This window comes from Phytophthora sojae (assembly GCF_000149755.1).
Source record: "Phytophthora sojae unplaced genomic scaffold PHYSOscaffold_6, whole genome shotgun sequence".
Lineage (NCBI taxonomy): Eukaryota > Oomycota > Peronosporomycetes > Peronosporales > Peronosporaceae > Phytophthora > Phytophthora sojae.
Genome location: NW_009258120.1, coordinates 3,586,326 through 3,613,354, shown reverse-complemented (window position 1 = coordinate 3,613,354; position 27,029 = coordinate 3,586,326). Strand labels below are relative to the sequence as shown.

Below are 27,029 nucleotides of genomic sequence, written 5' to 3'. Positions count from 1 at the left end.
CGCATCGCCTTGCTGAAAGCGAACGGGTGCAAGTGGAAGCCCGTTGCAATGCACGAGCTTCGGTGGAGCGGCATCCACCGCATGCTCAAGCGGTACAAACAGCTCCAGCCGTACTTGTTCTTGTTTGAGCGAGACTGCGAAGTTGATAGGTGCATCCCCGAAGACGACACGCGACGGTTCCCCATTGTACAGTACCTGCCCAGTCCAGCTGAACACTGCACCATTTTGGATCTCCTAGACGACATGGATTTGTTGGAGTTGGCTACGAAACGATTGCAGGCACGTAACCTGACGCTCGTTGCAGTGCGAGACATTCTGGACGAGACGCTGGTCGACTTCCCCGAGCTGGCAGACCGCCTCAAAGCCGACGCCGACATCGTGGAGTCTCCTGCGTTCGAGATCGGCGTCGTCAAGATCATGCAAGGCCGCGACCAAGATCTAACCGCAGAAGAAGCTGTGGAGAAGTACTGAATAAGAATTGTTCTCCGAGAAAGGCGGCAGGGCCGATCGACTGGAGACGTGGGAGATCGGCGATCGAGAGACAGACAGCAAGAATCTACGGATCAGAAGGAGTTCTCCGGGAGATCTCAGGTGGTCCGATGACGCCGGCGCGTAAGGCAGGACATGTGGCAAGCCGGATAGTGGGTGATCGTGCCCGAACCGCGGCGTGATTCGGGGCCGACCCAAGTCCAGATCGACGACAGAACCCGCGGATCTGGGATGGCCGAGGACAGAAGGTGATAGATTGGCGGCGCATGGCAACCGGCTTAAGTCATCGATCGGGAGTGGGTCGCCGATCGCCGATCGAGGTCGATCGTGGATCGCCGATCGAGATCGATCGCGGATCGCCGATCGGGGTCGATCGTGGACCGGGAGCCGATCGTGGGTCGCCGATCGTGGGTCGCTGATCGGGGTCGATCGCCGATCAGGGCCGATCGGAGTCGATCGCCGATCGGGGCCGATCGTGGATCGACCAGGATGGGACGCACATGGAGGACGAAGTCGGGGCAAGAATCCAGTAATCGTGGGGTTGTAGGAGGGCAAGCAAGATGGTAGCAGTAGGGAGAGACTAGGTAAACATAAATCAGAGCAGAATTTGCACCGAAGAGCACAAGTCCCCTCAAGTCATCAAGTCCCAGGAACTACATTGGCCTCGGCAAGCATCGACACTTTGGAAAGTGAGCTAGTGGTACGGTTAAGACTGGATTAATACATTGGCCAGCTTGACCTACTCTAGCGATCTATTTCTTGTGTGCGAACCCTCGATCGACCGGATACTGCTTGACCGGCGATCGTTTCTCCTCTCGATCAACCTCGGTCCCGCTATAGGAAGCGGCAAGCAACTCAGGAAAGGAAGGAACACACCTGGAAAGGCAACTACAGGCCGTGGATCGACTCCAGGCCGACCGATCGGAGCGAACAACCCTTGATCGGAGCGTATACTCGGACGCAGAGCGAAGATTCCCGCGCTGCTCCACAACCTATCCCCGCGTCACGCCAAGACATTCGATCTTCACCAAGTGCTGCATCTTCGGAGCCCCGAGAGAGCAGATCCAGCCCGCCGACGGGTACACAAGGTGAGAACAAGTCCAGCCGATCACGGATCGTTGGGGGACCCCCTCCGTTAGTCGGTGTCTGGGCGCTGGTGGGAAGCTCCATCAGGTCTTAACCAGATTTTGGCCGATCCCGCTACACCACAAAGCCGTCGCTGTTGTCCGGCTACAGCGCTTCCCAGAAGAAGAAACCAACACCCCTGCGCGTGTATCTACCTCGAAGCGCAAGCGAAACAGAAACGTACCCGGGCGCACGTCAGCAGCGAAGAAGAAGCGCAGCAAAACACCGACGAGTCCTGCATCAAGGCCCCGAAGTCCTCGCGCTGTAACGACCCCGTCAATGAAGACAGAACCTGCCCCCAGACGGCGCCGTACACCAGCGGAAGTCAAGGCAACTATTGAAGACCGGGCCAAAGCCTGGGAGGAGGATCGGTCGAAGTATATCGATCTGAATTGGCTCCCTGCTACTTCGGTTGAGGTGGAACGCCTTTTCACCACTATGAAGTGCATGCTCGGGTATCTGCGCAAGCGGATGAGCGCAGAAACACTGGAGACTATTCTCTTCCTACGGATGAACTGGGATCTCGTTACGAACGAGATCACGTCGAAAGCAGTGCAGACGGCTCTCGAAGACGACGAAGAAGATGAAGGAGAAGTCGACAGCTACCAGTAAGAGAGTAGATGACTTGCAGGATCTTGATTCCTTCTTAGCAATATTGATCAATATGTAGTGGAGATTGCCAGACCGACAGCAATCAATATCGCACTTACACAATTGTTGCACTTGTACAATTACAATTCTTTTTTCCAATCCCTGGTCTTGAACCCCATCGTCTATACACAAGCACCGCCTTATAGCAAACACTAGCGTTTCCGCCTTGTTTGCGATTGATTTTAGCTAAGCTTAACGTGTTCGTAGAGCCAGACGATTTTCATCCGCTCATCATAAAAGCTGACTGGCACGAGGACCAAATCTGCTCTCCTTGAAACATATTTTTCCAGCTATGCCTTACGGCGTACTTGAAAGATCGATTAGACAACCGGTACCGCGTGCAGTTTCCTTGAAGGACTTTTGGTGTTAACGTAGACTTATACTTCTTAGAGCAGCAAACAACGGACGCGTTTGCAATATATACATATCGTTGGTGTATTGTCAAAAGCTTGAGCATGTTTGCAGAGTACACTATTCTGCAGCATGTACGTCATGCGTGTGTACTACTCATGCAAGATTTGCAAGCGGATCAGCTTTATTGCGCTTGACGAACACCCATCCAGCACAAGATCACGTTCTGCACCAAGTGCGATTAAATGGGATGCCCCGAAGCCTGTTCAGAGCCAAGCTGTTGGTTATGAGGCCTTCAACGAGTTTTTGACCGCCTTGCGGTCAGATATGGAACTATATAACAACTGTGTGGCGGTAGAAAAAATATGTTTAGCCCAACTGACCAGGAAGATCTTGCCTTTAACGACGGCTGCAACACGTCAATTTTCATCTTCTATGATCAAGAACAAGTGAGCATAATACTCCTCATTCGGCTTCACCTCGATACAAGCACAGCGGCGCTGCCGACGTCGTGCGGTTGATGCGCATGCCGTCTATTTGTACAACTCGTAAAATTACTATTGAAACTCAATAAATTAGTTTAGATATTGTTTCCAGAAAACATTATATCTCAAAGGTATATCATGATAAGCAGTATGTCGTTCTGCAATTTTACCGAATGACTTTCCCGTATTTTGTGCGGAAACGTGTGCTCGAAAACGCGTAAATTTCGTGGGCAAAAGGTGTCTATTGCGGTAAACTGGTCGAGCACCTTATCTGCACGAATTCCACCCATCGATTTGAGCAGCCTTTTTAGGGCTGTGACTGCAGCAAATCCGTACGATATATGTTCCCCACGGTACACCCTACAACAGGAATACCCTCACCTAGGAATAAAAAGTGGGAGCCCTCTCTACCACACCACTTTTACACCCGTCGTTTTGAAAAACCGCGCGCCATTTCAATCCGTCCGCGCTCTCCGGACGTCCGTTGCTGCCTCATCCGCTCCGCTCTCCGCCATGTTGAGCCACGCTGAGGACGCGCGCGTGTTCGCCAGCTCCGACGACGTGATCCTGCGCTCGTCCAGCCGCGGCCACTCGCAGCATCAGCGCCAGCAGGTCAAGGGCGCAGAACTGCAGCAGCTTCGTCCACGTCGCCGCAAGCACAGCACCACCGCTTCTAGCACGTCCCAAGCCCCAGAAGAGCTCGACGAGGACGATCAGCTGCACCCGCAGCATCCCTATAGAATGCGCAAGCGCGTGCTGCAGACGGAGAGCGACGAGGACTTCCCCCAGCTCGTGGACAAGCGCTTGACGGCGGGAACTAACCAGGAACACGGTCTCGTCCCGCTCAGTATACAGGAGAGCAACCGGCCCATGGAGTTCGTCTTCTTGTCGTCGGGCGAGATTCGAGCCAGAGAGGACTGCCCGCCAGGTCTGGGGCTGCCGAAGCTGCAACAGGAGACGTACAGCAGACACTTGACAGAGAACGTGGAGAGGAGGCTGAAGTACCATGGGGCGGAGGAGGACTTGGACAGTGAAGATGACAGTGGGGACGAGGAGGGACGCGTGGAAGGAGACGTAGAGCAGAGTGAGTATGGACACAGGAAGAAGCAGGTGATGAAGATGAGTAGGCAATCTCGACGTGAGCCGGTGGGAAGGCGGCGCAACGAACGGCCTGTGTCTTCTTCGTCGTCTTCGTCTGAGCGGTCTGTGTCGTCCGAGTCGGAGGATGCTGATGTGTCATCGGACGATGAGAGTGAAACAATCGCTATGAGGACCACGGTGGTTTCAGAGGACTGGGGAGTGCATGCTGGACGTCGATCGCACAACAGTCGCAATGCGGAAAGTCGAGCTGACGGTCGGAACCGCTTGTCAACTAGAAACAGCATGAAAAATACGCCGACCCGTTCATTGAATCTCGATCATCTCCGGATAGAGGAGCAGGAGGAGGAAGTGCCTGATCATGTCGAGATTCATGCTCGTGGTGGCCACCGTAAGAAAGTTTATCGTGAGGAGAAGAGGCCATCTAGTGCAGCTACATCTCGTGAATCCAGGCAACGGCCAGCGCCTCTGGAGCAAGTATCGCAGTCAGAGGATACACATATCGCGCAGTCCACTCGTAGAGCCAAACGATCTCCGAGGATGGAGGTTGATCATTTAGTTACTGGCGGAGCCGCTCAGCACAAAACGACCTCCACTGTGGAGGAGAAAATGGTTGAGCGGTTGGAAACGGAGCTGCAGAAAGAAAAGAAGCGAGTTCTGGAGAAGATGACGCAACTGCTGGATGAGCAGGACAAGAACCAGCAGCTTCGTGACCAAGTTGAAGCCTTAGAGGCCCAGCTTGCGGCTAGGGACAGTAAGGTGAACGCTAAGCTCCAGGAAGCTGCTCGCATTCGGGAGGAGCAAGCCCAGATGACTGAGAACGAAAGGGTTGCTCGCGTGAATGCGCTCGAGGAACAGGTTCGCCTGCAAGAGGCTAAAATTGCCCGGTTGAAACACGAGAAGAGCCAGCTCAAGACTGCCGTGAGGCAGCTAAAGGCGCTTGGTGCAGATCCGTCAAATGGTCGTGGCTCGGACGGTGATGATGCCGGAACGCTGAAAGCTGATCTCGACGCTATCACCCAGCGTCTCCACGAGTTCCTCGCGAAGGTGGAACACTGGAAAACAAGCAGCAAAGAAAGGATGCGAACTTGCGATCAGAAGACCGACCTGCCTGCTTTGCTGGAGCACGTGTGGTCGGATTTCCCGCAATTCTCGGGTGTAGCACCGATGAATCACAAAGGGGACTCCAGTCCCGCCTCGGAGCAGAGGCAGCAGCAATCGACACCTGTGGCGGATGAACAAGCTGATGCGGTTGTCTTCCTCAAGAAGCAGTTGCGTCAGCGCGAGGACGAGTTGCGGCAGGCCCACGTTAAGTATGTCGAGCTGAAGGAATTGTGCGCCAGGCAATGCGTCCGTGAGGCCGACCTGCAGAACTTCATCAATGAACATCGTCTGCGCGGTAACCTCATCATTCATAAGAACGGCGGCGCCAAGCACAGCGGAGCGGCGGATAACCAAGATCCAGTGCAGGAAAATCACCAGGACGAGCCTCGGCACAGCGCCAAGTTGAAGATGATTTCAAGCCGAGGAACGAACACACCGTCGCCCTTTAACGGCAGAGGCGAGGAGGATGAAGACAACTTCGTTAACGACGAGTATTCCGACAACCAGGAGGACAACGACGACTACGGCGAGGAAGATGAAGAGCAGTACGAAGAGTACCCAGTGCGAACTCCAAAGATCTTCGTTCAGGTTGGTCGGAACGGTGTCTACGAACATGCGTCACCAACAGACTCCGCTGTGGCGCAGAAGCTCGCGAGCGACCGAAGCCGAGGAAAACGCAAGCCTCAGCCAAAGCAGCAGCGAATTGAACGAATCCGGCTTGTGCCGTCGCCGAGCTTGGCGCAGCGGTATGAGCGGGTGCCTACGCCAGCAACCGGCGCTCCGCGAAGGAAAGAGTCTGCCCACCAGCCAGTGACACCACAGTCTTCAGTGCGGTCGCACCCCCCGCAGCTCGGGGAGTGCCCACCTGGTTGCGGCAGTCGGCTCTCCTTCACGCGCAAGAAGGCGCCATCGGTTGCAGCACGGTCAAAGCCACCCAAGAGGCCGGTATCTACGACAGCGTCGAAAGGAGCTATCGGTGTTATTCGCCCGTGGATGTAACCCGCTAAAAGCCCTCTTTTGAAATATTTCCTTGCACCAAACTGAACACAAATACACCCTCAAAACTAAGAATTTACCATCCAATCTATAATGAGAGTGTTTGCTGCACCCGACTGGCACATCCCACCCTTTCAATCATTTTCGTGTTGTTGTATTGCCTTCATCCGCACAGGTATACATACCATGTATACCCCTGCACACCACCCATTTCAGTCGCCATTCAAGATTTCGACAGCTCGAGCATATGGCCCCGTCGCGTCGATATAAGCGTTGGGCGAAGCAGCGCTGAAGGTAATGCGAACTAACCGGGTGTTATTAGGGATGTCAGAACGTCGGAGTGCGAACTTCACACCGCGCCTCTCTTCGCAGCGCGAAGAGGCACCACCAGGGAGGACACGTCGTCGAGAGCCTTGCGGACAGCAGCGCCTGTGGGGATTGCTACGCGGACGGCTGCACCGCGCTGTGCTGATAATCAAGACATGCTCGCTGTGCGGCTGGCAGAGGTGTCACAAGACGCGCTTACCTCAAGGACGCCGCTGCGCTCAGGCTGGACGTGTGTGAGTGGGTTCCGACTGACGAAACCCGACTGAGCGTGGTGTGTGTTTTTTTCTTCTTCTTTATAGTACTTAGCGGTTCATGTTTGATAGTAATAATGAACCTTTCAACCGTTGGAGAAAAGCGTTGTGTAAACCGGCGTTGATAGGAGTGCTGCAGTGCCCACGTGGGTGGGGTGCTTGCAATTAATAGCCTACTAAGTATCAATAATAGGGTAGCATGATGCGCGTTGTTGTTCTATTGTGTTTCCGACTCTAGAGACACACTTGGCGGCAACGCACACGTTGCTACATGTAGTGCAGTGATCCTTTGGCTCACAAGTTATGATCGCATACTGCGTTCACACACTGACTGAGGCAGCCCGACTGAGTCACTGAGGCAGCCCGACTGAGCCCAGTACCCGACTGAGGCGGCCCGACTGAGTCGAGTACCCGACTGACCCGACTGAGTGAGTCGATCTTTTATAAGGTGGTTTACACAATTTTTTCTATCCAGCTATACACAAGTCAGTGTATAGCCATAACCCGGCTCTAAACCCAGCTCTATTTTCAGTCGGGTTGAGTCGGTCTAGTCGGGTGCCAGTCGGGTGCATCTGCCTCATCGCATGATTCCCAGTCGGGTGCAGCAACAAGTGCCATCTATAATACTTTGAAGAATCTGCTAACATAGGAAAAACATTTGCTGGGTGGAGCTCACATGGGGCGCTGGCACACCACTTATCAGCGCAGACGATGACCGATTTTACCTGGACTCCTCCTCCACTGCATCGGTTACCCCAGGTGGCCGACTGTTGGCTGCCAGCGAAGCTGCCACTGATGATGATCGGACTAGTGACGGACGCGCGGGACGTGCCCTGCAACGATCCAATGCCGAACGAGACAGATCTCGTAATCAATTGCGCCAAGCGGAGGCGACAATCGACAGGCTGCAGACCGAGTTGGCGCAATCGCGCACGCTGGTCAACAAAGCAGCGCCACGGATGGACGCCCTTCGCTTGGATGCGTCCAAAGCTCGTGAGGACGCAGAAGCAGCACGACGAGAAGCGGCGGCGGCGTCGAAGAAAGCGCAAGACGGTGGTAAGTCGTCCCAAGTGCTGAAGTTGTTGATGTTGCATCACTAACGCCTTGATCTCCACAGCGACATCGTTATCGGATCTCGCACAGCGGCATAAGGTGGCTGGGAAGCGACTGGAGGAGTTGAAGAGGAAGATCACTCGGCTGACTCAGCATAACACCGTTCTACGGCGTGAGAACGTCGACTTCAAGAACAGTTTGGAGCATCGTCAGGCTGATCTCGCAACAGCTCAGGATCGCGCAGCGGCTGCAGGTCATGATCGCGCGTGCTAATGTGGCGGGTTGACTCTTGTGCTGACCTGTGCGTTTATTGCTTTGTAGAACGAGAGCGAGCGGAGGCCTCCCTCGCTCGCGACGACTTGCAGGCGGAGCTGGATGCGAGTCGACAGTCGCTGCTGAAGGAGCAGGCTTCTTCTGCTGATCTCCGCAGCAAACTAGCGGAGCGTGAGGAACACCTTGGAGCGTTGCGCAACTTGATCAATCTGGTACCTGCGCCGACTCCGCAACCTGAGGTGGAACGATGCGTGGCGTCGGCCGCCTCCAGTTCGTCTCTTGCCACACTGGCGTCAGCGGCCACGAGCCTTGTCTCCTCTGATCCTCCAGCGCGAACATCTTCGCAGCAGCTCCCGTCTGGCTCGGCAAAGCGAAGTGGAGATCTCTCTTCTGATCCAACGTCACAGTCGAAGCGTCCAAAGCGCGCCGTTGCGACTACCGAGGGAGTGCCAGCTGAGTTGTCTTCCTCTACGGCGATGGGTACGTAGCTCCTCCTCATTGTCAGACAAGCGACTTTCATAGATCTCCGTCTGACAGCCCGTGGATCTCTGTATCAGCCCGAAGCCCATTCACGCACGCAATTCCACCTGAGTCCAGCGAAGCTGCGCGCCCTGCCGATGTCACGCCGTGGCTGTGGGAGGTTGTTGCAGGTCACCGCCTTGACCAGCTTACAGCCAAAGACCTCGCTTCGAAGTTTTTACCACGCGACTGGCTGCTACCCGCCAGGGTGTGCAACCCTAAGAAGGGGAAGCTGGCCGTTCCTGCTGACTATCGGCCCTGGCCACAAGCCTCGGCCGAAGCTTTATACAAAGCGAGTCCCTGGAAGATCTTCCTGGATAACATGCCCGACCCAGTCTCGTTCGACATTGGAGATCCCCGCTTCCAACCTCTTCTGGCCATCATCCGCGATGTGCTGACTCGGAACGATAATCGTGGCGCACTTGTGTTCTGGGAGATCACCCACTCCATCGAGATTTCCATTTCCAAGGCCAGCGCTAAGTCTTGGGAGGTGAAGTTCACTTTGGATCGTAAGAATCGGAGATCCCACTTTGTGAAGATGCTGCTGCCTGTGTTCGAAGAGGTGGCCCGCCTGTGCAAGACTCATGTGTGCGACTTGGACATTCTTCTGGAGCCATTCTTCCTGCCGCTGATCGCAACGTGCCCGTGGTTCCCTAAGGGAGCTTCTGGTGCCTCTGGAGATCTGTTACACGTCTTACGAACGACTAACGAGGCGGAGCCGTGGCGCCTGTTCTACTGGAACGCTCGTGCCAAACACCCATCGATGAACGAACCCATCCACACGAGCCTTCGAGGCAAGTTCAAGGCGACCTCGTCAATCGCCTAGCCTGAGTCAGCTGAACAGACCTAGGAGGACCCCCGGAAATCTCCAGCGTTCGACATTTCTTCCTTCACCAATGTACGTAGCTAGTGGGTAGTCTCCCCGAGCATGCATCTTCTTTATCGACATCGTAATACACCGGCTTCGACTCCATTTCATATCACTCCCGCCCCACAACTTCTCAGTCAATGTCATGACTGGGAGATCTCCCCAACTGGAGATGTGAAGGCATGTCGTAGGTCGCCGTGCATTCTGGGAAGTGATTTGTGGTGATCAAGGTCATAGCACAAACTCCAGGCGTAGGACTGCACTTAGTCCGACGGCCACCGACCACGCCTTCACGCCCTCGGTGTCTCCTGCACTGCGGCTCCGGGCTCCAAGTCGGCGATGACAGCGATCCGGCCAATATCGACAAAACGCGCAGGTAGTCTCTGACACGAACGGTGCCGGTTTTCACCATCGCACAGGCCCAGCGCGTCGTGGCGAGCGCGTTTCAGCAGCCGTCGGACGCGCGTTCGCGCCCCCCGCGCCTCGGCCACTGCGACACCAGTCTGGATCTCCAAGTCGCCCCCGAGTACTCGTTCGTCGTAATACAAATGTCCGACCAGATCATCACAACTAACCTCGTTTCTCCATTCCGTAATCGTCTCTCCATTTCTTCTTCCACTCAATCAAATGTAAATGTGCAACAAATACCATCCACCATTACGAATAGCGTCCACCACGCTACCCCCCCCCCCCCCCAACACCGCCTCACTCTTCGGCGATGTCGGCCTCTCCACGCGATAGCATCACATGGAACCTCTGCCGGCTCCGTCGCTTCTGCTGGAAGTCGAACAGCAGACCACCACAGTTCAGGTGTTCTTCCTTGACCCAATTCGTCTCTGCGTGGCCCTTCCAACGCACCAAATATTCCTTGAGCCGTCGACCGTAGCGGGTGCGTCTCTCCGTCTTGACATCCAAGATCTCTTCAACTTCATACTCGTTGTCACCGCGAGTTTGTGCCTCCCAGCTATCCTCAGGGAGAAGTTCTTCGTCAAAATCAAATCGTTCGCTTCCATCAACAGTGAGATCTTCGGCGGATCGTTCGGGGAACTGTCGGACCAGCTTCAGCTTCGAGATGTGTACGATAGGGAACAGTCGGTAGTCAGTCCCGCTGATTTCCAGCTTGGCAGCGTAGTCGCTCACCATGGTGGCGACTCTGAAAAGCCCATGCCACATGTGAGCGAGCTTCCGAGCGTATCCGAACTTGACTCGGTCGAGGTACAGCCACACCTGCGATCCCTCCTTAACGGGTGACTCCGGTACGTTCTCATTGTGGCTTCCGCGCGACTCTCACGAGCTTCGGCGAGGAGACGACGAGTCTACGTTGGTATTGGCGTTGGATCTTGAACCTCCATTTCTGTGGGTCGAGGTCTCGGCTTCCGGTCCCTCCAACAGCCAACGATGCCTCAACAGTCGTTTTAGGGTCCCACCCGTGCAGCAAAAAGAATGGCGTGTCCTTGCGTACTCGGTCGTGCGATGTGTTCAACGCAAACACCAACCGCTCCGCATATTCATCCCAGTCCTGTTGGTTCTTGTCTTCACCGTACATCCGCAGAGATCTGGAAATAGTCAAGACCATCCGCTCCGCTGTGCCGTTTGCTTGAGGTCTATACGCGAGCGTAGATCGCTGACGCTGGCCCAGCAGCGCATTAAACGACCGGAAAAAGTCGGACATGAAGCTCGGTTCCTGGTCGTGCCTGATTACTTCGCTGGCTCCGTACCGCCGAAACACGCATTCCTCGTATGCCTCAGCCACTGTTGGTGCGGTCCTGTCCGCGTTTGCCTTTGCCACAACGAAGCCGGTGAAGAGATCCACGAAGACTAGGAGCTCTGTGTTGCCCTTGAACGACTTCGGGAGGGTGGGGATATGATCCATAGCCACGACCTGGAAAGGGTAATTAGCGGCGAAATTGCCCGGCGATCGCCCCCGCAAGGTGGGTTTTCCTTTTCCCGTCTCGCAGTCGACGCACTCCCCGACATACTTCTGCACACTTCGGAACATACCTCGCCAGTAGAAAGGCCTCCGAAGCTTTTGGAATGTTCGGCTGACTCCCTGATGACCTCCCTCCACACTTGTGTGGAAATGATGCAGGAGATCTTCGTGGAGTGTACTCGGCATTACCAGTTTCACCATAGATCCACGGTCCTCGACATCACCACCGCGCCCCTCGACTGGACAGTACATCAAGAGGCCATGCTCGTCGACCTCGTAACTGTCAGCCAGTTTACTGCACGTCTTGGCTTGACGGCTCGAGATCTGAGAGAGATCACCGTGCAGGAAACACTTCAGTGACCAGATCCACACCTCCTCTTCTTTAGCACGGCAAATACGTTCCAAGCGCAGCTGCTTGACGACGTCTTCCTGCAACACGGCTGGTGCGACAGTACGAGATCGGCTTCGCGTGACAGCGCCTACCTTCGGATGGGCATCACGTTCTTCGCGCGTCTTGAGGAGCTCGTCCAGTCGATTCAAGGTCTCGAGGTTCGTGTAATCGGTGTGACTCTCGACAACTACCCCGGCACCACGCTGCAGCGCCTGTCCCGCCAGCATATCCGCGGGTTGGTTCCAATCGCGTTTTACGTGGATGAGTTCGCATTGCGGCCAAGACCGCAAAATCACTCTGGCCTTCTCACGCAAGAGCTGGAGTCCCGATGACTTGCACTCCATCTCTCCACGCAAGTTGGCGGATGACTAAATTGGAGTCGCCACACACAATGAGACAGTCGATCTGGAGATCGGCAATCAAACGAAGTCCGAGAAGGAGGCCATGGTACTCGGCCTCGTTCACAGTGAGGTCCGGTAAATAGCCAGATTCAGCCTTGACAACCTTCCATCCAGGAGCATCCCATACCACAGCGCTGAAAGCTCCACCAACTCGTTTCGACTTGGCCGATCCGTCAAACCTGACGACGCAAACGTTTTCTCCGGGCGTAAAAGTCGGCATCGGGATAGCCAATGCTCTCGTCGACTTCTTCTGCGGAGAGATTTCCCCCAACGCTGCATCCATCTCTGCGCGCGGAGTGATACTGGCGGCAACCAAACCTAGTAGCTCATCTTCGCCTTTCGTTAAACGTTCGATCTCTAGCGAATGGGGGGAGAGCAGCGCCGCCCACGGAGCTAGCCGTCCCTTCAAGCCTTTCGCGCGGAAGAGCCATGCGATAGTCGTGTGTCTGGTGAGCACTCGGATGTGTCGACCACTCAGCATGGTGAAGCAGCTATCGAGGATTCTTAGCAGAGCCAGTACTTCCTTCTCCACAATGTCGTACCTGATCTCGTGAGACCGCAGTGTCCTACTCGTAAATTTGACGGGTACGTACACTCCATCACGACACTGAACGAGAGAGGCAGAGATCGCCCACTTGCTTGCGTACACAATCACAACAGGATCCAACTCTGGGGCAAAATGGTAGAGCATGGGTGCGTTGATCATCTTGAACTTCAGGGTATCGAAGGCTCGTAGCGCGTGGCCCCATCTCACAGTCGCCTCGTGATTTCCGCTGACGTTTGTGGCTCGACCCTTGATGAAATCGGAATCTCTGAACTCATACAACACTATGGCATATACTGCGAAATCTTCGATGAAGCGATTGTAGTAGTTGAGACTGCCCAGGAATGACTGGAGAGCCTTAAGCGTTTTGGGAAACTTCAACGCCTCCAGACTTGCCAAATCTTTCGGCTTGGTGAACAGGCCTTCACGGGAGATCTGATGCCACAGATAGTCGACTTTGCTCATACCCCAACTGCTCTTCTCCGCGCTAATAGACAGATTCCAGCGGTCACAAACCTCTAGGAGCTTCTTGACCTTCTCACATAGTTCGTCCCACGAGCTTGCTCCAACTAAGATGTCGTCGATGTAAGAGCGACGCCCCAGCACCGACGGCAGCGATCGATCTTCAGGAATACCTTCCTCGAAAATGTTGACGAGATCCGCGCGATCTTGGCCCGGCGAGATCCGCAGCACGCCATATAACGCATTGTCGATCAGCCGCAGATAGATTTGGGGGGCATTCTTCAGACCAAACGGCATTCGCAGCCACTCGAACAGGCCGAACAGCGTAATGAACGCGGAGATCTCTCGGGCTCGATCGGTCATATTCACCACCCAGAACCCACTCGCCATGTCGAGAGAACAGAACCACAGCAAACTGTCGAGATCTTCGAGGAGGTCGTCAATCAACGGCATGGGGTAGATCATCAGTCGTGTCAGAGCATCGACCAGACGGTAGTCGATACAGAGTCGGACGTCCACGCCGTTCTTCTTGACGACGATAACGATCGGAGACGCCCAAGGAGAAGTGGAGATCCGAATAATCTTCGCCCCCAGTAGCCCCTTGACGAGTTGGAACACCTCTTCACGGAACTGAGGCGGGATCCGGCGACAACGCTGAGCCATCGACCAACGTCGATGTCACAGATCGCCCCCGTCGCCGCAGGGGGTAAAGCATTCGCTTTGCCGATGAGAAGGTGACGCCGCTCCCAAATGATATCACGCAGACGATCAATCTCCTCTGCTGTGTTCTCAGTTGGATCCCCGACCTTGAGATCTTCCCTTTTAACTTCTGCCGTCAGGGAGATCTCTGGTAACACCGCCATCTCCTTTTCGATGTCTTCCGCAGTGAGATCGGCCCCTTCATGAACATACTTCGCTTCATCCATGTCGGTTGCATCTCCGCCTTGGCTTGGTTCGCCTTGGTCACTGGGAGCATTCCGCTCACCGGCTCCTCTTCTTTCTCGTCGTCGGTCTGCCAGTCAAAACTACCCCAGCTACCAGTAGGCTCAGCGCTTTCGGACGCACAGGAGTCATCGCTGTCCATACCAGAGATCACCTGACCGGGATCGGTAGAGATCACGTCCTCCTCGGTTTCGGTCACCCTAGTCGGATCAGTCGAACTTTTCATCAGCTGCATTTGAGGATGTGTGCCGTCCAGTGTGAGTCGCGTGCATTCTTCTGACGTTGCTGCTGCTACAACGGTCTTCACTTGTGGAGGCCGTGCTAAAATCGCAGTCGTAGTCCGGTAGCTAGGACGCTCGACCAGCGGTCCAGACTCTTCAACTTCCGCTTCGTTTGCATCTCCAGTGTCCACAGCTGCTTTGAACGCAAGTCTTTGCCACTCCCGATAGCGGTTTGAATCCTTCCTAGCGAATCCAGGTCGACGCGGGATCTGCCCAACGGGTAACCAGATTGCCAAACACACCAAACGATCCAGTACCAGGCGGCTCGTGCTGATGTTGGTGATCCGGAGGTATGACTTGTTACTGAATCCACCATTCACCACCGTGATCACCCATTTTCCCCCTCTCGTTACTCACAGTTCAAACCGCTTGTTGTGGGACTTGAGTGAGATCTCTGTCCATTGGCCAGGACCGACTTCATGGAATCCCGTTGCGTAGACCGCGTCAGCCTTGCTGCTATACAGTGGCTTACGGTCGGTCATCTGGATGCGAACTTCGTCCGGCAGACAGAGCGTTCCGTCAGCCAGGTCCAACCTCACCCCCGCAGGAACCATAAAATCCATGCCACCAACTCTCCAGCCAGAGTGAGCATGACTTCTGCTCGGCCTTCTGTGCAGTACACAGCATCCCCCACACCAACACAATCCATTGTCTGTGTTGTATCAATTTCACAACCCACCTTACGTGCAAAGCTAGAGTCGATTATCGACACTATGGCTCCAGTATCAAAGCGTAGGACGGCACGGACATTGTTGACCGCACCGGTCGCCTTCGACTGCTTGAACCACTTGGAGGGAGTGTAATACTTCCAGTAACCTCGGCGTTCACCCGGCGGCAGTCGAAGGGCCATCACACAAGGGCGACGCGAATAGTCATCTTCGTCCGAGGTAAGAGATCTGGCTGTATTCACCGCATTACAGGAAGTTGGGTCTTCTAACGCTCGCGCCTTCCTCTGAACATATGCATAAATGCAGAACTTCGATCGCTCGTCACGTGCCAGGCTGTTCAGGCCTGGCGAGCGGTCTAGTTTAACGCCTTCTCGACGCTCTCGGGCAGCAGTCCGGCATGGCGAGTCGGGTTGTACCATTGGCGAACAGCATCGAAGAAGTCGCCGATTTTACACTGACCTGCTTCGTGAACGTCTCCACAGCACTTGCAGACGTAGAAGCACTTGTCGGTAGGATGGCCCATGCGTCCACACTTCTGGCACGTGAGCCTCGTCCAGCACCCGAGATCCGTATGCTTGCGAGATTCGCAGTGTGAGCATCGAGTGCCGTACTTCGGACGCCCCAGTTGGTCTTCGCGGTCTTGGCGCGCCCCTGGCTGTTCACCATCTCCTGGTGTAGGCGTCCTAGCTGCCAAAAATACGTGCGCTCTTTCGTCTTCAGATTCGCTATCGGAACTGCTTGATTCGCCCTCGAACTCGTTGAGATCTCCGTGATCTCCGCGGCGTCCGCGACCGGTAGTCACAACCCGCACCGCCTTCGAGGAGGCTGCAGGGGCGGGAGCCTTTTGGCGGTATTTCGAACCTTGTGTCTCAATCTTGCGACGTTGGTGGCGGCGTCGCATGGCCAACAGGACGCCTTCGAGAGCTTCTGAGTCAGTCAGCCTCAACACTACCAGAGATCCGGCGAGATCGTCATCTTGGACTGTATCGATGTAGTGGTCGACGTGTTCACGTCGTTGTTCCTTGGTGCCATCATGGATCTTCAAGTTTGCACGTATCCCGGCCAGATTCAGCCGGTATAAACAATCTGGTGGGTCTTCCTGACTCCCGCGCCGCATGTGGTAGTACTTGCGCGCGAGGGAGATCCCTTTACCGCAAAAGGGGATCTGGAACTGTTCACCCAGGTCAGTCCACGACGCGCGAGCGGTGCGGCTCAGCTGGTAATACCAATTGCGCGCAGGGCCTATCATCAAATCGGCAAATGTCAAGCACATCTCGTCTGGCTGCATCTGATCCCGTCGGGAAGCCGTTCTAACCTCGTTGAACCAGGCTCGGGCGGCTTCTTCGTCATGTTCCTTGCCGCTGAAGTCCTTCAGTTCGGACACAGCTGATGCTCGCAACCTAGTCGCCGTGGACACAGCTGCGACACGACCTCCGGTTCCGCCACCTCCATCATAGCCGAGGTCATCGGATAGGTCATGGAGATCTCCTTGGTATTCCGGTTGTGTCTGGGATCGGTACCCGATACGTGGCCGAGCGGGAGACGCAGTGACTTGTTGCATCTCAACGTCTTCAGGCTCGTCTCGCTCGTTCGCAAACTGGTAAAGAAGGTCTTCAGCCACACCGCCGGGGCGATCGGGCTCTGTTGCAACCTCTTGAGCCTCCTGGATCCTCCCACGTGGTCCTCTCGCTGGGCGAGTCTGCGCAATATTTGACACTTGCGCAGACTTCCCGCGTCCTACATCGTTTGCAGCGATCGGTGGGATCCCTTGCGCACGTCGTTCTCGGCGGGACACACGTGGGGCCGGTGGAGGCTTCTTGGTTGAGGTAGTGCTCCTCATGAGAGCGTCACCGTCATCTTCAAACTTGAAGGAGATCCGCGAATCGTCCAACCGAGGAGGTGTGAGGTCTCCGGTCAGCAACGGCGCGGATGAGTCATCTGCACTCGGGACGAGCTTCTGCAACACTGCGTACACCCACGCGAGCGTAAGGACGGTGGTTTCCAGATCGTACTCGCGTACATCGGTGGAGTCCGCTGTTCATGTACCTTGAAACCAGCATCTTCGAGCACGCAGAACAGCATCGTGACGGCGTGAAGCGGATCTCGGATTGTTAGCGTGCGCAGGTTGCGAACTGGAACGTGAGGGGCCATGGCATCGTCAGCCCCAACTTACGCAGGAGCGGATCTCTCTGGAGCAGGAACGCAAGCTCTTGACGGATGTAGTTGACTTCGGCTTCACGAAATCGTTTGTCTTCATCGTGAGTGTCGTTGCTGGGGCCATGGACCGCTAGCGCCGAGATCTCCAATATCTTCGTTTTCTTCTCGGCTTTCTTCTTCGCATCTTCGACTTCCATGTAGTCCATCGCAGCGTCTAGAGCATCGCTTCGGGCAGCGGGGTCGCGGATGACCCCCTTCAGATGCTCGCGCTCCAGGTTTCGACCTCGCTTTTCAGCGACGCCGGGGTCCCGCTTAGCAGCAGGTCCAATGGAACTCGGTTTTTGGACCGAGTCCCGGACGGCTCCTTTCGGAGCCTTGACGGGGAACTTCTCTTCGTAAACGAAATCCTTCGGCTCAGGCGTCCCCATTGCCTGTCCGTCGGTGGACCTAGTGTTTTCACGTTTAACTTCCGCCGGTCCCAGCGGAGTTCCGTCTTCCCTCACCTCACCCTTCACCTTCACGTCCCCTTTCGGACTAGTAGATCCGGGTACGTGGTGGAGTCCCTCAGATAAAAACTAATAAACTCCCACACGTGTCCTGCCACGCAACTACGGGGGGGGGGTTACCCCTGCAAGCCAAATACCCAAAGACAACGAGAACTAGTCCCGAGATCTCTAGGCCTCAGCTTGTGTACCCTTGTAGCAAGACTTGGATCTTTATCTAGCGTAATTCCTAGAAGACGTGTAATATGAAGGGGTGAATATGGGGTTCCTTACACTCGCAGGCAGAGACTTAGGTTAACTCTGTCGCGGATGCACTTGTACAGCGAGGTAACTCTTCCCACTGTACGACAACTTGTTGTACAATATGTACGAGATCTACTGGAGATCTCCTGCCGCAGCTAGTCTGCGGGTCCAAACCAAAGTGCGAGACGCACACCAATACCTTACTAAACCGTTTAGAGTGTCCTACTGTCGAACACTGAGAGCTGATCTCCTGAGTCCAGACAATGCAACACACTACACTACTAGAAGGTTGCCGGGGAGGCCAAATCAATCCAGAACCCCGCGTACACTTCGCAAGTAGGTAGGAAACAGTCACAGTACACACGTAGGCGCTAACTGCACAACACAAAGACTAATATGAAGAAGTACCTTGTCTCGTTGTTGGAAATTCTGAACTGAACTGCCTATCTTCCGGCGGCTCGTCTGCCGGCCAACCAACCAACCAGTATGCTGCACGCCTTTACCTCATGACGTCATCTGCTGCCTCCGTGCGGTGTCATCGTCCTTGTTACGGGCCTCCCCGTTCTGGATCTCCGTAAATACGCCATCGGGTTTCGTAATCAGTCGCCGGTCTTCTATACGGGACGCCGAGCTAGGGTGTCCCATAATTCAAGTGGCTCACTCTCGGGTCACCTTCGGGTAACCTCGGGGTCCATCGCCTCACAATCCTTCAACCCGCATTACGACACACGTTCCGTGTTAGAGAGTACGGCTCTCTTCGGGGCTAAGTCCTGTCGACCTCCACCTCGCCGAGGCTCAATAGAACTTAGTTCTTCCCCAGTAGGCCGCCCCGCGCCTACTGGGACTTCTCGTTTCCCCGAGACAAACCAGAGCCCTGGCTCGATCTCGAGGAGCAGCTTGACGAAGCCTGGCGCTGATGGCGCAGCGGACACCCAGCACGAAGGTGACGGGTGTCACCACAGATGAAGCATCTGCGGATACCGCGACGCTGCTCAGCAGCACGAAGCTCGGCTTCTTCGTCTTTAGCATAGCTGAGGTTCACGGGTTCCGGACCACTCGACCCGCTAGCGTAAGACGCATTCCACCCAAGTCTCGACGACTTAAAGTTGTGTTCCGCATTCAATGCGACGCTCACAGCCTCTTCAAAAGAGCTCGGGTGGGTTCGGAACACCTCCGTCCTGGCAACGCCAGTGCGGAGGCCTTCCATGAACACCGTAACGGTGACTGCTTCCGGCAGGGGGTCCGCAGACATGCCAGCAATGAGAGTTCTCATCTCTTGGACGTAGTCCATCAACTCCTTCTTGTTCTGCCTGGTCGCCAGGAAGCGTGAGCGCACGCGATAGGCCTCGTTAGGCGGAGCAAACACTCGGGACAATTGCTGTTTCAGCTGGTCCCACGTCGGGAAGGCCACCTCGACCGATGTCCCGGACGTTAGTGCCCACTCTCTCGCTCGCCCACCGAGTTTCGAGATAGCTAGTGTCACGCGCTACGACTCCGTCCGGAGTAGAGCTGAGCTCATAGCCATCTCAACCTCACGGATCTAAAGCATCAAGCTTTCACCCTCCTTGCCTTCGAAGGTCTTCACGCTCAACATGAGCGGCTTGGGTCTTGTTCCCGCGTCGAATGACGAAGCGGGCGCTTGGGGCGCCGCGGCCGTCGCCATCCTCTGCTGGAGGTGCTGTAGCAGAGTATTCTCGTAGCTTGAAAACGCCTCGAGACGCGCGTTCACCGCGTCGGGGCCTTGCTGCGCAAGTTGCGTCACGCCCTCCGGGCCCAGCAAGGACATAAGCTTTTTAAGCGCATCCTGCTGGTTCGGGGGCAAGTGAGCGAACTGCTCCATTCTCCACAGAGGGTCAGTCTATACAGATTCAGGTGTCAGATTGACTACAAGTGCTACCAAGTGCAGCAGGGCTGCCGTAGCTTTGCGTCAGAGGAAGCTTAACAGACTCGCAGAGTCTCAGCTTAAGATTGCCCGTTCTAATACCAGAACGTACGAGTCCGTACACCCTACGGACTCCAAGAGTCAACCCTTAACTCTTAACTGTGTGAATCTCAAACTGAATGTATTTCCCTTTATTGCGGCAAAGCCGCCTACTGTGTAAATGTATCCGGTTCACTATCTAGCATAGTGAACCCTAGTCATATGCATAATCAGTGGCTCTGAAGCCATGTACTGATTCTCCTACTGATTTAGGTTAGACAGTGTATATCCACTTCGTAACCCTTCGGGTAACTCTCGTGTAACCCCGTTACAGTTGACGACCGTCAAGCAGCTACTTCTCCATAATTCGCTTTTGAGTTGTGGATCAAAAGTTAAATAAATTAAATTACAAAATCCACATCTATCTACATCTTTATTTCAAACTTCCCATCCCTGTTTCTTAGATCACGCTGCGCTGAATGCACTCAGAGAACAATAGCCTAGCTGCTGGCTGTACGCAGTAAGACTGGTACTCAACGCCAACACACGAATGACGAAGCAACGAGCTACGGTACGATTTGAGGTGCGGCTTGAGGTATGACGACGCGCACCTGGCCGTGTTGCCATGACACAGTCGACTTACCGTGCTACCATAACACGGTCGAGTTACCGTAGCACGGTAAGTTGACCGTGTTGTGGTAACACAGCAAGTCAAGTGGCTCGGCCTTCGCTGTCGTTGGTGCCAAGTCGTCACTAACCTCATCATTCCAACGCTTTGTCACAGGTCGCGTCGAAAGCTAAATAAAAAGAACTAGTACATTGAGGTACACTGCGCGACATCATTTTTCGGACACTCACATTCTCCAGATTTTGCAGGACATCCACCTTGCTCACGAGCATAAGCGCAGGACGGAATGTCCTGTATTTTCCAAATCGAAATATCCCCGCGTCAAATCATATACAAAATCTAGTATTATTGGCACAGGCTTGACAAAGTCCATCTTTTTGGTGCTTTTACAGGACAACATGTCCTGCAAGATTTGCTGCATTGCGGATGCCGCATCCGCAATGCAGCAAACTTCCGAGCTAATGCGCCAAGCAGAATATAACACACACGTTGTGTCCGTTAGCGTAGCGTGCCCAGCAGGAAGATACAGTATTCATGGCTCGCTCTGTAGACCAAAGAGCTTTTTAGTGGTACCAGTTAAAGAAATATGAGCTCAGCCATACATTTCATACATTCTCAACACTTTTTTTAACTAAGTCAGCAGTGACGCCGTACGTATACAAGCTGAAGGATGTACAAACAATAGCTCTACATTACCCCCAGTGCTAATCGCAACATTTAATTGCGGGGAAGCACGCTGGCGGCCTCGGTGTCGACGCTTGTCATGGCTGTTGTACTTGTAGTGTCCCTGGATAGCGAAGAGCAATTGCAGCACCTTCCCTTAGGGCCTGACCCGCTGAAGCCGCCCACGTTTGAGCCTCCGCCAAACGCCCATACCAGAGCTGCCGTACCAGCTAGTTGTCGTGGTCGTGATCGTCCTCAAGGAAGTCATCCACGACGCTACCGTACCGAGCCCTCAGCCTTGATGGTTGCTGGTCTGCGCACGTCATCTCCTGTCCGTCGAGGTCCAGGCCAGCATGCCACCCGAGACCGAATCACCTGTACTCGAAGCCCTGATTAGACTTGTAGAGCGCCATCTCGCTGATGATGTCCTTGTCGAAGAGCTGGCCGTATTGTCGACGTCCAGCGTGCTTCAACGCCGACTCGGCAATAAATTACAACTGCCTACGCCGGCCCAGTCTCGACCAGCTTTTCTTGATGATGAAGAGGTAAAGTTATACTACTGTGCAGGTGGGGTAGCCTACGGCATGCTTGCTGTTGCGGTGAGGTCAAACACAGGCAAAACTGCGATCCTTTGTTAATGTAATTCTGATTGGACAAAATACTACAATTTTGTGTGTCCTGGTAATGTCGTGTAAAATCCGTTCAAGAATCAGTTCTGTCCAAATCTCAGCTTCTAGAAAGAGTTACATCTCGCTATTTAGATATGTTGTACCTATCAGATCAATCTATAGCTGGCATGTGACGCGGAGTAGATTTTTGAGCGTGCAGATAGGCTACTGATACGATTTCGGGCCGCGACAAAACTTGCGGACAATTTTTATCTTAATTAAAGTATGCACTTTAGTGATGGCTACATCAAATCAGCCAATCAGCATCTTTTGTCGGCGCCGATGTACGCATTCGCGTCTAGTTTACGGCTACAAGTATCAAAGTAGAGCCTAATTTCCTTAGATGAGGCTAGATAGACTAGAGAAGTTGTCTAGTGGCCGCTTTGGCGACACTTTGGCCTACTAGATGCCTACATGTTCATTGCCTTGACAGCCAATTTGTCTGTCGCACATTCCCATACAAATCATGGGAGCGGGTGGTGTCGAGCCTACAGCGCCATCCGTGGAGGCCCAGACTTCGCCAAGGGCAGCGGCATGATGTGCATACGTAGCATGTAGAGCTTGCCAACAACTTGGCATCAAGCCTGGAGCTACAGCGCGCTCTGGAGGCGCTTGCCGGCCCCGCAGGCAGCCTTGCCGTCATCATCGTCGCTGGTGGTCCACACCATATAATAGGAGACGAACAGACGACAACCTACGACAATCATTCTTATCCATACTTTAATTAAGATAAAAAATTGTCCGAAAGTTATCTACACGCTCAAAAATCTAGCTCCGCGTCACATGCCAGCTATAGATTGATCTGATAGGTACAACATATCTAAATAGCGAGCTGTAACTATTTCTAGAAGCTGAGATATGGACAGAAATGTGAGTGTCCGAAAAATTATGTCGCGCAGTGTATTAGCACTAATTATGTGGTAATAGAAATAATTCAGTGCTGTCATGATGCCTAGTATCGTATGCGCGCAAGACTCGCGACAAGTAGATCGCCCAGGTGTGGCATGTTGAAGGCGCAGTTGTTGCTGCCCAGTGTCTTCGAAGTAGTACATGCAGCTGGTTGAGCAGATCGTGTCGATGTTCAAGTAGTAGCATCTCGGCCAGCGCGTTTTGAAGTCGAATAGTAGATGCTAGTGCAGCTCGTGTCGATGTCGAAGTAGCAGCTTCTGGTTGCAGCCATGAGGTAGAGCTTGCCTTGGCGTCATTTTAGCCACGGTTGGCCTACGTATCAGTTTCAGCAGCAGTGTGACCAGCTGCGCGGCGACTGTTGAATTCAAAATAGGGGCATGTGCGGTGCGGGGTAGAAATGAAGATAATTGCTTGAGCAGGACGACGTCGTGGCAATTGCTCGTGCCATTCGCCTACACTGTCGTCTTCGTCGTCATAGTCGCTGGAGCTATGGTGACCTGCGGTGGTCCGTCGTTGAATCGGATCGTTGAGGCCAACATCTTCGCTGGAGGGCTGTACGTACTGCTCGTCACCAGCTCTGGCAGGCGCTAATGCTGCCTGTTGACTACGCTGAATTGGGTAGCTGTCCGCAGCAGGCCATAGGCGTTGACGTAGTTGTCGTGTTGGAGTTTTTCATCGCCTAGGAATCGCGTTACAGACCCTCAGACAGCTCATCGCAGTCCCCTTCGTGCTGGTTCAACGATTGGTCGTTGACGCTCTCGCTTCGCTCTGATTCTGTGCAGACTGTTTAGCTTGTGTGCTGGACGCAGTGTTGCTAGTAGTACCTCATGCGTCGCGTTGTCATCGTGGATGGAGGCCGCTCCATGCCGCGAAGGTTGCGAAGTCCTGTCCATCGGGAACAGCACGCAGAACTGTGAGTAGTTTGGCAGCTAGACGTCTGAAGTGCTACACTCGAATCCGACTGACCGCTCGGGTTGGAGGTATCAAGGACAAATGTCGCCATGGACACTACTGTAGATGAAGCGCGCTGCACGGCACGGAAGGTAGGCAATTGCGAACGAAGTCTAGAATACGCACTGTGGCCATCGGACAAGAGCAAAATAGAGCCGTGAATAGATCGTGGGCTGCTCAAACTTAGCACGTTTTTGCCTTGGTACGGTTATAAATGGCTCAGTGCCCTTCAGTGGAGAAGTCCGTTCTTTCAGTGTTGTTGTAGACCTACCTAACCCTTCAGTGCTAAAGCCCGATTTTTCAATGTTGAAAGCCAATCCTACAGTGTTGACAGGACAAAAGGTCGCCACCAAACAGATTTCCGGGCAAAACATACATGCTACACCGTTCACCCTAATTAGTCGTGCGACCTAATTAGTCGTGCACCTTTGATAATCATTCCACCGGTTCTGATAAGTATTTTCATTTTCACCTTAAATCCAGAAAAGAGACCGGATTCGAGTAGATCTCGGCAACACGAATTGCGTGATGCATTTAGTTTATCGTAGATAGGAATAGTTTTCCCGAAAACGGAATTTCAAAACAGGGTGAGCCACTCTTCAGGTCGTACACGGTAAATAGTCATGGCACGACTAATTAGGGTGAACGGTGTAGTGGTTCCAAAATATACACACACAAAATCAGTACAAGCACCAGCTGTCGGATGGTGAAGCGGATTGTAATTCTGCCACGGGGCAGAATTCGCTCGGCACGAATAATTCTGCCATGCAGCTGAATTACACATTGCAGCGGGTACCAACACAAATATGTTTTCCGTAAAAATAAATGCAGTTTCAGATTTTGAAACTGCACTCATATTAACATCATAACGCCCCGATTTTTTTAAATAAACCTGCAGTTTTTGTTTTAAGATTTTACTCAATACTGCATTCTGATTGTTTATAACGTACACTTTTAATTCAAAGTCATCCGACGGGCGCTACAAACTGCAGGCCTGTTGTTAAGAATTTATTGTTTTGAAGTACGGTACCTATAATAAGTTATTCAGAGAATGACGCGCTTTAAGATATTTTTCTCTGTGTATTACACTCTTACGTTTATATACTGGCCCCCTTCGTATCCTTCTATTATATATCTTGTCAATTCTTAGGATTCTTGCTTAGGAATTAATACCCAGTCGTCATACATACTAGGCGTCTTCAATACAGAAGTCAAATGAACTTATCCCTTATCCTAGCACCGTAGTTGTACAACAAAGTATTATAAATGATGTTTCACGCGCCCCGAATCTCGTGGCATGGGTGGGCGCCATGCCCTTAGTGATGCACTTGCATAGATCAGTATTTAACCCTCGGAGGCAGACCAGCCTCGTCCTGTGCAGCAATAAATGTCTTCATAGGGCGGGTCACCAAAGGGGGGGGGCTTCTCATTACATGGAAGGACGCCTCGTGAGTGACCATTCGAGTTCACCAATATTCGCCACGTATCCTGGTCGGTGCACTCATCAACCTTCCAAATCGCACTACAGACGCCAAACCCACTGCACGTTTTGCTGGAACACTTTAGGCGCCGCTCTACCATTGTATGTTTGCCACCACAGATGCGGCAAAACTCGAAGTCGACTTTCGTGAAGGTTGCCGTGCAGCAAATGTACTAGTCCCGATAAAACTCGTATTCATCACCACTGTCGAGCAAAGCGAGCTGGGTCCATGTAGTCATGTTGGTACACGAAGCGATATGACGAGTCGTAGACGTGAGTGACTTCTAGACGCTGGAATCGATTATGTATGTACAAGTTAAGGCGCTCAGCTAAGTGTAAGAGCAATTCTGCCGGGCATCTAAGGCTTCGGGGTAATTCTGCCACTACGATAAGAGACCTGGGCAACTCTGCCGTTCGGCCGCTTATAGTTCGACCCTCGCCGTTATGTTATGCCTGCGTTTGTATAGTCAGCCCCCACCAATATGTTTGCTCCCCAAGTTTGTATGTTTTGCACCACAAATCTGTATAGTTACGCACCCTCCTCTGTTGACAGCCGTCACTCGGGCATAAATTCTGACGCAAGAGAGTCGGCTGTGTAGTACTGTACTCATCTTTCTTTGATCCCTTGCACTGGGGAAGACACCTTTGATTGAGAAACGAAAGTATTGAAGGCACACAAACAACTATAGCTAACATACGAAGAATCGAACGCAACAGCTTGCATTTACAATGTTCTTTATACTGGGATAGGAAGCAACGTTAGTGCTGCAATCGCAGACCAAATAGGATTATACCGGTATCCGTGGTAAGTCAAGTCAAACGATGACCCCTCTTGACATCTAACTGGTATATTTTCTTGAAACCGGTACGACTCCGATGCCGCAATGGGTCGTTTATATCGCGCATATAAATTATACGCGTGGGCAGACTGAACCGGTACGATACGTATAACACCGGTATGGAACCGGTGATGCACTGGCCCGTTTATATGCGTGGGCAGATCCAACCGGTGTGCTACCGACGACACTGGTACGAACCAGTAAATATATTCGAGCAGTGAACGAATTGAAGTAAAGAGAACGATCGAGGCGTACTGTAATAGCACTAGAGATAAGCATTTGCATTTTCAGTAGGAAACTTCTACAAGCTGCAAACAGATCTCAGCCAAGCTTCCCATTTTTAATTTTGGTGTAAGCGTTGCCAGTTGATATCTGGCATCTACGGTCTCAAGGTCAATTTACGGGCAGATGCTGCGGCTAGGAGATGACCGTAGTTAATAAGAAAAGTAATCAATAAAATAAAGAGGGGGGTTATACCAAAATCCACCTATCCCAGCCTTCGCGGAGCCCTAGTGTTGGAGCCTCTAAATATAAGCGCTGCTACGTAGTCCGGTGTCGCACAGCGTCAGCCAGCTGGCAGTGCATTCACACATTATCTTACAGAACTCCCCGCCTTAGCCACAAAGGTGGGACCAAAAGAGAGTGAGAGGTACAAGAATCCAACACGATACTCAAAGAACTATTAATAAGTTACCTCAATTATATCGCCGAGTGCAAATCTGGCATACTTTATTTTCGACATATTACCTCAAAGTGTTCTTTAATTCAGTACATAGACGGCTTATGCTTATGCTTAAGATAACTCTGTCGTGATTTGCACAAATTATGCAAGGTACCAAACCTTATGCAGAGTAAAGC

At 53.2% G+C, this 27,029-nt stretch overlaps 6 protein-coding genes across 6 annotated transcripts; 5 read left to right on the top strand and 1 right to left on the bottom strand.

Moving 5' to 3' along the window:
* Positions 1 to 43: 43 nt before the first annotated feature.
* On the top strand, positions 44 to 1,889 carry PHYSODRAFT_286723 (hypothetical protein; the record flags this gene model as incomplete). The annotated part of the gene is made up of 2 exons (XM_009533168.1): positions 44 to 454; positions 1,703 to 1,889. Coding segments are annotated over exons 1-2 (504 nt in total), but the record flags the coding sequence as incomplete, so codon positions are not given.
* Positions 1,890 to 1,893: 4 nt separating this feature from the next.
* Positions 1,894 to 2,226, top strand: PHYSODRAFT_335711 (hypothetical protein; the record flags this gene model as incomplete). Its single annotated transcript, XM_009533167.1, has 1 exon — positions 1,894 to 2,226. One exon carries the CDS (start codon positions 1,894 to 1,896, stop codon positions 2,224 to 2,226), a length of 333 nt encoding a protein of 110 aa, XP_009531462.1.
* A 516-nt stretch (positions 2,227 to 2,742) lies between these two features.
* Positions 2,743 to 2,946, top strand: PHYSODRAFT_406528 (hypothetical protein; the record flags this gene model as incomplete). Its single annotated transcript, XM_009533166.1, has 1 exon — positions 2,743 to 2,946. A coding segment is annotated over one exon (204 nt), but the record flags the coding sequence as incomplete, so codon positions are not given.
* A 1,919-nt stretch (positions 2,947 to 4,865) lies between these two features.
* On the top strand, positions 4,866 to 6,302 carry PHYSODRAFT_513499 (hypothetical protein; the record flags this gene model as incomplete). Its single annotated transcript, XM_009533165.1, has 2 exons — positions 4,866 to 5,142; positions 5,200 to 6,302. 2 exons carry the CDS (start codon positions 4,866 to 4,868, stop codon positions 6,300 to 6,302), a joined length of 1,380 nt encoding a protein of 459 aa, XP_009531460.1.
* Positions 6,303 to 7,588: 1,286 nt separating this feature from the next.
* PHYSODRAFT_335709 (hypothetical protein) lies at positions 7,589 to 9,548 on the top strand (the record flags this gene model as incomplete). Its single annotated transcript, XM_009533164.1, has 5 exons — positions 7,589 to 7,744; positions 7,789 to 7,933; positions 7,995 to 8,183; positions 8,252 to 8,683; positions 8,761 to 9,548. 5 exons carry the CDS (start codon positions 7,589 to 7,591, stop codon positions 9,546 to 9,548), a joined length of 1,710 nt encoding a protein of 569 aa, XP_009531459.1.
* Positions 9,549 to 15,564: 6,016 nt separating this feature from the next.
* Positions 15,565 to 17,794, bottom strand: PHYSODRAFT_256127 (hypothetical protein; the record flags this gene model as incomplete). The annotated part of the gene is made up of 3 exons (XM_009533163.1): positions 15,565 to 16,946; positions 17,007 to 17,243; positions 17,383 to 17,794. The coding sequence occupies 3 exons, from the start codon at positions 17,792 to 17,794 to the stop codon at positions 15,565 to 15,567; spliced, it is 2,031 nt and encodes a 676-aa protein (XP_009531458.1).
* Between the last annotated feature and the right edge of the window lie 9,235 nt (positions 17,795 to 27,029).